The sequence below is a fragment of the Pseudopodoces humilis genome, chromosome 8 (assembly GCF_049639895.1).
Source record: "Pseudopodoces humilis isolate 2021_Gansu_Grassland_sample_001 chromosome 8, ASM4963989v1, whole genome shotgun sequence".
In the NCBI taxonomy this organism is placed as follows: Eukaryota; Metazoa; Chordata; class Aves; order Passeriformes; family Paridae; genus Pseudopodoces; species Pseudopodoces humilis.
The window spans coordinates 381,732-392,114 of record NC_142207.1 but is presented as its reverse complement, the minus strand read 5'-3'; the positions used below and the strand labels follow the sequence as shown (position 1 = coordinate 392,114).

General features: G+C 43.6%; 1 protein-coding gene across 2 annotated transcripts in view; it reads right to left on the bottom strand.

The window, feature by feature from the left end:
• Positions 1–154: 154 nt before the first annotated feature.
• Positions 155–10,383, bottom strand: part of CCDC148 (coiled-coil domain containing 148) — a 44,416-nt gene continuing 34,187 nt past the window's right edge. Inside the window, exons 11-15 of one of the 2 annotated variants that reach the window (XM_005519570.3) lie at positions 7,577–7,717; positions 6,205–6,323; positions 4,868–4,985; positions 3,226–3,366; positions 155–2,247 (exon numbers count right to left, since the gene is read on the bottom strand). In XM_005519570.3, coding sequence (XP_005519627.2) covers positions 2,101–2,247; positions 3,226–3,366; positions 4,868–4,985; positions 6,205–6,323; positions 7,577–7,717 — 666 coding nt within the window. In that variant the 3' untranslated portion in view covers positions 155–2,100. The remainder of the gene's footprint in view (positions 2,248–3,225; positions 3,367–4,867; positions 4,986–6,204; positions 6,324–7,576; positions 7,718–10,383) is intronic. The other variant, XM_088058871.1, reaches the window with a different exon arrangement.

Here is a 10,383-nt window from a genome sequence, read left to right as displayed (position 1 = left end):
GAGCATAAAGACAAAACCTAAGTAAATTACATGAAAAATTAACCCATATTTGTGCCCAGTATTGTTACTGCTGTTAAAAAGGCCGTTCAGATTTTCATTCCTACAGTATTTAAAGATGTCACAAACAGGCACATGACAGAGTTTGAGTAGGAGAGGGGACACTACAGCACCCAGCCGTGGTGAGCTGAGGAGCTGACCTTCAAGCACCGGTTAACATTGAAGACACTTTTCTCACCACCAAAATTCACAAATAAATAGTCTATCTTGAAACCAAATACCTTAATTTTCACAGAGGAAGTCTCATCAAACTTTATAAAAAGTACAATTGAGAATGAACTGCCCATGCTTCAATCCTGGCATAAAGACAGCTGAGCTCTGAACTGGCTCTCCTACCCAGCCAAACCCACAAAGCAGGGCTGCAAGTGGTGCAGGTTGAGAAGCCTATTTACCATTAACATTTTTAAATTACTATTTTCATGTGTGTAACTTGGAAGATTTCTTTTTGTTTGTTTGTTTGTTTGAGTGTAGAAAGATGTATCATGAAAACCAAGGTCATTATAAGCATCTCCATTTCTTGAAGGATTCTGATCAGCTCTTGCCACCAATGCTAAGGTGAGGATTATGAAGTAGGGTGGAACATCCACCTCCCTCCTTCCCACAGGGGCAGGAAAGGTGTCTGGCCAGGCTGGGGAACAGCCAAGAGGTCTGCAGAGCTCTCTGGCATGAGCAGCCTTGGTTGTGATGTGTGAAATACCCTTTTACTGACCCACGTGTTCTCCACGCTCCACTCTTACATGAAAATCCCCCCCAAAATCCTCATTCTGGCCTCACTGTATCACTAAAGGCCCTGACTTACCGTTGCACTGAGGTAGCCCAGACTTCTATAGACTTTTACTCAGTCTCCACCCTGAGAATGACAGACATTAAAACAATAAGTCCCTGCCTACAAACGTGCCCACTCTTTCAAAACCAATGTCTGCTCCTTTAAACTTTCTTTTTCATTAACATATTGTTTAATATTGGTATTTAAAAAATATCACACCTATAATCTCAATTTCAGTGGTGCAAAATTTATCTTATAGATCTGCTTTTAAAGGCAAGGGAAAAAAAATTACTGCCTAGGTTTGGGATGATGCCTTTCTGGGAATTGTCTCACAGCCAGTCTGTTCCTCACAGCAAAACACTGCCAGTCTCCCCACAGGAATATCCAGCCAGTTGTGAGGTTGCCAAGTGTGTTTGAAAAATAACAAGTTACCCCAAAGGAGATACAAAAATAAAACACACAAATATACAGAGAATCATAATTTTAGTACAAGCACACAGAAGCTGAGCCCAGAAGATGTCTCTCCCCTAGACAAGGGCAGGCTCTGCAGCATTTCCCCACTAAACTCAGCTGCAACACTGGGATTATGCTGCCCCTGGGTTGACCCTTTGCTCACTCTCAGGAGTCGAGTCTGTCACACCAGAAAATAAAGAAATAAAGATCCCAGCTCTATTTATAATTTATACTGAGGGACTAATCTACAATATGAAATTGTATGACTGGTTTGCAGTAAATATGATGCAGCAAGTTGCCTTCTAAATATAGACAAAGGTTTAAGTTTCATCTCATCATAATCAAGGAATATTAGAAACAGGCATGGCAGTGAAGATTTTATAACTAAAATAATCAAATTCTCAAGTAACCTGGAAAGATAATGGTGAGATGTAGTCATGTAATAGTAATAAAATAATAATATAATAATAAAATATAAAGTAACTGCTGCGCAAAGCTATTTTGGACTTCTGCTGCAAATTAGATCCCAAGAATTTCTACTCAAGGTGCTACACATCAGATTGCCTGTGCTGTGTGGAGGAGTCCCTTCCAAGGTGCCCCAGCTCCAGTCGAAAGGGACATGGGCAGTCACACCACAGCAGCAAAGCTCTCCAGAGCCACGGCAGGCAGGGCAGCTCAGAAGGGCCTGGAGTGCTTTAGAATGGCTGCACACACGGACAACTGAGCACTTCTCGGACACAATCAAAGGGAATTTGTTGAAGATTTGCATTTTGTGGGTCAGACCAGACCCCTGATGCTCCTCTGCCCCTCAGATGAGAGGTACTCTACATTTTAAAAGCTGTAGATTCCATGTCTCTTCTTGGAAGCTTCAGTGGTGGAAGTTTTGACAAAACCTCTCTTGCATAAAGTGTTTTATGCAGTCCAGCTTCTCGGAGAGCGAGCTCAACACGGAGCCTGGGGTCAGAAATGACCTGTTAAAAAAACCACAGCAATGATCAGTAGAAGCCAAAAGCTCCCTGAGGAGCTGCTGCCCTCCCTCATGCTCTCCATGCACACAGCCCCAAGTGCAGCACAGTCTCCAATCTCCTCCCTGATGTTCCTACGGAATCCAAGAGCTTCAAATGCCTTTATGATTTTTCTCACAGTGTCACCTTGTGCTTACATGGCAGTGCCACTTCCATTTGTCAGATTGACAATTAATCCCAGGGAAATTACTTCTGAAATTTGTCAGAAGTTTTTCTGGCAAAATTTGTAAGCCTCTTTCCAATCCCCGTTCCACAGTCCGCAGTGGGGCCGCACTGGAAGCACAAGGAGGAGGGACACGTTGCTTCCAGTTCCAGCACCACCTCCCCAGTGCCCAGAGCTGCTGGAGACCAGCACTGGGAACATGATCCACAGGCCCTGCAGCACTGGGAAGGAGCACAGGGATGTGCTGGGCAGGGATCACATACTGCAGCCTGAGCAGCACCAAACCTGTCTGGAGCTGAAACAGAAAGAGTGTGCTGAGAATTAAGGCATAGGACCCAAATTTTAAGTTAAGATTTGTCAGAATCCCATACATTGATCAGATTTGGGGAATTTTAATAACCAAACAAAACTCACATCTTTCCATTATCAAACTGAGAAGCTTTAAAATGTCCTAAAATGGGAAGAGATGGACAACTTTAGCTATTGACTTCGTTAAATTTCATCTTATTCAGTATCAAAAGAAAGCTTTTACACCACAGAATTGTACCATAGCTCTTCTCTTCTTGTAAATAACTTTCAGATTCCAGAGTGGGAATAATTGGAAATGCATTGACTGAGCAGATAGGGAACAGTGAGGGAATCAAAAGATATCAGGATGTTCCTTGAGTGCATGTGAAATTGAGGGAGCAGCCTCCTCAGCAGCCCGAGTACGGTTAGCTCAGTTCCTGCTCCATTTCCCCAGCAGGATTCCAGCCCATTACCTGCTCTTCACTGTACGTGTGCAGCCTGAACAGGGGCTGCTGCAGCTCAAACTCCTCCTTGCTTCCAACGCCCATGCGAGCTTTTGACGCCACCGTGTCAGCCACTGCTCTGGCTGGATCTAATTTTGCAACAATGGCAACCTAAAGACACAGGAGGAATTAAGGATTACTCTGTCCCTGCAGAGCTAAGGCCAGAGCAGTGGTCAGCACTAACACAGCCTTGGAGAACAGGATTGTCCCAGCTGCAGAGGTGGCCTGGGCGCAGCAAGGACGTTTGGGGAGAAGCAGCAGCAGGCTGAGCTCTCCAACAGACACTGACTGAGCTGCACTGCAAGGATCCAGCAGCCTCATAATTCTGCAATGCCCACAATTACCACAAGTCCAGACTTCCTTCTTTTTATTCCAATGGAAACAAAGTTGTTCAGGGTGATAGTTCACAATTTTTACAGAGTTGTGTGCAACAGCATTGAGTGATATGCCCCAAATAATACAACTCTGGGGTTTTTTTTGAAGTGCATCTGCTTTAACTGTGTAATTTCCTGTGGCTAGATCAATATCAAAGACTCCCAGACACTGTATTATGACAGAGTTAATATTTTTCATTTTTTACTTTCTTTGTGTTAAAATATTCAGATACAGGCTAATACTACTTTGGAAAAATCCAGAAAGATGTATGAGCAAAATAGCTAAAGTCAGAAGCCCAATGGCTAAGATCAGAAAAAAACTACTTTAAATTGCGTGCAATAATGTTTTTACCCATATCTTTAATAAAATGTCATCTTTGTATTTACAGGCTGCCCAAATCCACAGGCCAAATGACTCCAGTAAAGATCTTCTTCCCCTTCCCCCCCCACCCATAAAAAGAATGTACATACTTTATGAAGCAGCATTTCATTAGTGTGAAACAGAGAATAAATGTTGGTCAGAGAAGTAGAATGAAGTGCGAGCATCACCATCCTAGGCCAAGGCCCTTTAGAAGCATTTTCTACTCTGGCAAGAGAACTGAATCAGTGGGAAGAGCTCAACAGACCACAACTACCAACCAGCTTCTTTGGAGGAAAAAACAAGGAGATCACATACAGAAATGTAAATTAAGGCAAAATTACTCTTTCAAAAGTCATCAGTAGAAAAAAATAACCCTAGCACTACTTTTACCATGATATTTGCAAGCATTAGTAAGCATTTTATGGGTGTCTGTCTAAAAGTAATATGCAAAAGTTTCAGAGACTCAAATATCTCTGAAGTCATCCAAGGTGTGCAAGTTTTCAGAATTTAAAAAGAATATAAATTACTCATAAATCTTGCCTAAGATTTAAGGCAGACTTAAGGTTATTAAAACAAAAAAAACCCAGAAAAAAATCACAGAAAAAATATCACATCCAACCTGGAAAAAAACCTTCTCTATCTCCTCTAGGATATCAGCAGCTCCTCCAGTACAATTTAATGTCATAATGTTCCCGTTGTCAGAGCTGAAAGTACAAAGGATTTATACAAGAGGAGAGAACTACTGTTAGTCAGCCCTGAAGTGCCTTTTACCTCGTTCATTTATTTGCTTTTGAGAGATTGCTGCTTTTCCCCCTGCCTGCCCTGGCAGGCTGTGTTGGTGGCAGAGTGAAAGCCCTGCAGGCAGGGCCCAGCTCACCCGCTGCCGCAGCGCTTCCAGGCGCTTCTCCTTCTCCTGCTGCTGCCGGGCCTGGAGCAGGGCCAGCTCCTTCTTCTCCAGCAGCCGCTGCTCCAGCAGGGCTCGTCGGAGCTGCACCCTGTGAGCACAGGGAAACGCTGTGCACCGCCACTGCCACATCTCCCACCGCGCTCCCAGCTCCCCTGGACACCCCGTACCCTGCCGTGCTGCTCCGTCCAAACACTCAGAGAGCCAAAGGGGCTTCTCCCTTTCAATGTGCTCTTTTGGTGGCAGATTCTTGGTTTGGGTTTTCGGGGAGGGGAGCTGGTTTTTGTTGCCTTTTGATTTGTTTCTCGGTGGGTTTTGGTTGGTCAGTTGTTCTTTCAAACAACTTGGCTAACCTTTCAGATTCCATGTCTAGACCGCAGATTTTCTCTAGCATGCTTTATATAGCCCTGGTACTCTTTATTCTCCCCCATTTGCTTTGCCAAGAAGAAATGTTCTCTCACATCTGTGTATGGCAGAAGAAATCTTTCCTATAACCCTTTCCATTAAAAGAAACACCTCACTCCCAGTCTTGTCAATGGAAAAAGAAAAAAAGAACTTGAGACTTACACCCTTCTTCCAAAGGATAAAGCTGGAGGTTCACACCAGTGACTCCAGAACTTTACCCATAGCACTACTGTGCTGCTCCACCTTTCACTGCAGGCATTTTTAGACTATTGTGCAGTGTTCCTTATGGAGCTATAGATATTTGTTGGGATGTTGCTTTTAGTCCTTCTACAGGAGTTGCCAATGCCATGCTTTGCATTTGGAGAATTACTCTCCTTTTGCCCTTCAAATTTGAACTTGCCTTTAGAGAAATTGAGACAAGAGAGTTGCTTCAACTACAATAAAACATGCATTATTTTCTTACTCTCCAAATTTTAGTAAGCTCAAAGGAGTATATAATTTGTGCTATAAACTGCAACAATCAGAACTAAACCTACAGTTCTGCTGCTGGCTAGCTTTCACTTGCCCCTCAAACAAACCAAACCTGATTATAAATCATTATGCAAAGTAAAATATAGGAGGTCTTACTACTCAGCTACATTTTATGACAGTTTAGTGCTTACAATAATCTGAAATTTTGATGGATGTGAATTAATTCAAACTGAAGTAAATTGCATCTAAGATACAATCACCTAGGATGCAACCTTACAGTTTGCATATATAGTTTGAAGCATTTGCCAAACAGGAAGAAAAAAAATGTACTTATCCTTAATTTATTTTTAAAAAGAAAGACAAGATATCAAAGTAAATTAGATTATATGAAGATCCTATTGATACTATAGGTATTCACATTTAATTTCTTTTACCTTTCTCTGTCTTTAGCTGCTTGTTCAGCCATTAATTTTCTCAGCTTCTCCAGATGTTGTAGATCTCTTTCCTCCTGTTCTTGCCACTTGAGCTCTTTCTCAGCCCAGTATTTTTTCAGCTAGAGTTTGAACAAATACAGCAAACAAATTAACACTCATTCCAAAGCCCAGGCAGTGAGAACAAAGCAAATAAGAAAAGCATTACGTTAGAGATTCCAATTTTGATCCTTTTAGAATAAAATTTCTATTTTAGAGCACTACAAGCTAACAGAATACTTACTAGGAAGGCAAGAGGGTGTGGAGCCCCCACAACAAAAATAATAAAATCAGACTGTGAACACTAATTTGAATAAATTTTTCCATCACAATCTGAAGACTACCACTTCCATTCTGCTTGCATTCCCCAGAAAAGCAGCTGTAGTACAAGGTTATCAGCCCTTTTAAGGATTTAGGTTGTAAAATACTCCAATGAAACTGTGACTGCTGACCCCAAACAGCTGCTATTCCAGAGGGCTGCTCTATATAGACATTACACACAGCAAGAGAAAAGTTTGCACAACCAGAATATTTAGAGATAAAATGAATATTGGTGGTGTTGGGTCAGCACTGCCTCCCTAAGCCTCTTCCTTCCCTGTGGTTTCAGAGCCACCTGCCACTACAAACACCATGTGTACAAAGGCAAATGCACAGAACGAGCTGGAACAAAAAGAGAAGCAGCAGCAAAGCTACTCGTGACCTAAGCTACAAACCCTCCCTAAGTGTCCCTCTGTGCCACTGGACTCAGAGCTAAAATCTCCGTGAAACAGCCACACGGATTTTTGCCATCGCTGAAGGAAAAAGGCCAACACAAACACAGCTTGATTTTCTAAAGCACTGGTTTCACTACAGTGCATTTCTGAGTTTCTATGAAGTTGCATCCAAGCCATTTCCAAGGAGTCAGCACACAAGCCCTGGGCACGCTGTCCCCGGGGTGTCCCTGCAGCCGCGTGCTGTGCTGCAGGCGCTGCGCTGCCGGGCTCCCCTGCTGCATTGCAGCACCCAGCTGCAGCACTGGCAGCTGTCTGAGGCTGCTGAGCTGCTGCAAGCGCAGAGCTGTGCACTCACACCCTGCCGTGCCCCTGTGCTTGTTTTGGGACAGACACACTGACTTGCTGAGGCTTTCTTTCCTAAGCCATGCAGTAGGATAACATACCTGGTGTGTCAGATCAGGCAGCTTTAGAGCTGAACTAAGCAACACCTGACTAACCACTTGCCCATTCCTGCATCAATACACAGTACTTCACAAGAATACATGCGCTATGAGATCAGTTACAAATTTTAGAAGCAATGGTACACACTAATATATGCAAAAATGTATAAAAGTTTCTCATACTTTCTCTTTATCCTGAGCTCTACGAACGGTTTCCTGTTCTCTCTGTAGCCTTTCTCTCTCATCTTCCTTTTCTTTTCTTCTGGCAGCTACAGCAGCTTCTAATTTAGCAGCTTCTTCCTGCTGTGCTTTCCACTGTAGAACCTGGAAGAGCCAGTTGAAGAGACAGTCCTGCAGCAGACTGTGTAACACTGATCCTGCAAAGCTGAGACTGGGAAGGAAACTCATGTAATCTGCTTACAAAGTAAGATTTATAATCTTATCAACAACACAACCATTTAGCAAGCACCACCTTTCTGCATGTTCATGTGCAGTTCCCAACTGATGGCATAATATGCAATAAAATCCCATATGAAAAGGTTTTAGGCAAAATTTCTAAAACCATCTCAGTAATTCACATCTCCCTTCAGCACTTAGAACCTATGAAGGGCAGGAGACCGAGAGGGGCAGAGCAGAGTCCACTCGCAGCCTTTAGCACAGGCACCCCTGTCCCAGCGCCTTGCCTCCACGCAGGGCTGGCTCCTTTGGCTGCCAGCTGCAGCTGGTGCAGCCCAGCGTGGGAGCCCCTGGCCAGAGCCCACGGGGTGCTGCACGCCTGGCACCCCTCTCCCGTGGGCTGGAGAGGCACTGCTGCCTGTCCCCATAGCTGCCAGGGACAGTGGCTCCTCTGCAGTGTCCCAGCCAGGGTGGGATTGGCCTCGCTGCTGTCACCAGCAGTTGTGTGCTCATCTCTTGCACGCTGCTTTCTGCAGGATTAATGATGTCTCCTTTTTGTTGGCTTGCCAGTTCTTTTTGTAATGGATTTGTCAAGCACTAACAGAACTCTGCATTCCTTTAAGGAACAAGCGTTGAAGCCATTTTTCAGCTGGTTTTCTACACTACAGCACTTTAATACAAAGATATTAAAATGCTTATCATTTATCCACCTTTACTGCATTTCACTGGCTGTGTCTGAAGATTATTTATTCTTCTGGTTGTGCTTATAAAAGATGTTCTGTTTAGAAATCCAGCAGTCCCCATGGTCCAAGGTTCTCAGAGCTGCATCTCTGAATGATGCCATGCTTGCCCTGCTTCTTGCTAAAGCAGCAATTATACTTTTTTCTTTGAAATACACTGAATAATGTTGTGACTTCTCCTGGAGTGCAGGCAAAGTGATAACGTGAAAATAACCTGAAAATAGAGAAGTTGCAAAGAGAACAGAGCCAGGCTCTTACAGAGGTGCCCAGTGACAGGAAGGAAAACTGCAGGCACGGAATGAAACACCTGAAATTCCAGTGCATTCACCACTTCCCTACTGAGGCAGGATGAGCTCTACATGTGGGCCAGGGAGGTTGTGGGGCTGTTTCAGCCTGGACTCAACACGGTCCTGGGTCACCAGCTGTACCTGACCCTGCTTGGGCAGGGGTGACCTCGGGGTCTGGAGAGGCCCCTTCAGCCTCACTTGGAGCTTGTGACACCAGGGCTGTGCAAATTGAAATCTTCACGGAGCGATTTTGCCAGCAGCCTGCTCATGCAGTTTAATGGTTTAAGAATCTAAAATAAAATGCTAAATTGTTTCAGTTACCCTTCACTTGCCAGGCTAATGAGCTCAAAAAGGAATGCTTTGAAAATTAATCAGAAGAACATGCAATCCTTTCTACCTTGCTTTTGAAACAGACTGAAGCAAAACCATATATAGAAAGATTTAAAATCTAGCAACAAGCAGTGAATGAAATCTGCTAAAAGTGTACTTAGATTGGAGCTGGGATAAGCTGCAGGAGCATTTGAAGGAGCTTTAAACTTCTGTAATAACATTACAGATTTTCTCAACTGATATGAGGTAAGAGTCAGATTATGTAACAAAAAAATTGCTTTTTGTAAGCCTGGATTTCCCTACATCCTGCTTCCCACTCTTTCAAATGCTCTCCAATACCGAGGTCAATGCCACCGGTGCAGTTCATGATGCAGCTTCAGTTCCCCCCATGTCTGAGAACTCTCCTGATCCTCTAGTGGTCTTCTCTGGATATTCATTTATCTTTTAACCAGGGACTTGTTTGGTTGTTTCATTGCAGCCATTAGTATGGCCAGGCCATAAATTGGTCTCAACAAGAACTGCATTTCCCTGATATTTCAGGGGAAGCAGTGCCTGGAAATGCCCCTGGAGAACAGAGCAAACCCTGCAGGGAGTGTGGGACAATGAAAACTGCCTGAAGGAAGCAAACCTCACCAAAGCAGTGAGCAGACACAGACACTAACCTGTCCTGAAATCATCTCAAGCCCCCCTATCAATTCATTTTATTAGCAGCAGTTTGTGTGGTGTATGTGACACCCCAGCCCTGTGACACACCGTGATCACTGTCCTGGGTTGTTTCCTCACAGCTCTTTGGTTACAGCCTTTTGATCCCAGTCAGAAATCAATATTGGGGCACAACCTCAATTTCTGACAGGTTATGTACAAACAAGTGAGCATAGCCAAGCATCAATTCAGAACTCACTAAGCTGACAAAGCATTAATCACACAGTAGTGTTCCCCAGACAGAAGTGATAGGCCAATAACTCTGTGTGTATCTTCACTCCTGCAGTGCTCCCTGCTCTGCCCTAAATCTCTACTAACACATATACTTCCTCAGGGTGTAGATCATGCTTTCCATTTTTTTAACTTCAATTCTGAATCTACTTTCTCATTCTTTAGTTAGGATTTTAAATGTATGAGCCCAAGGCAAACCAGGAAAATGGATAACAAGGATACCAGAGGAGAGTTTCACTGTACCATACTTGTTCACAATACCCAGTTATTATTTTCTGTACCTAGCACATGAAATTAGTTTAGA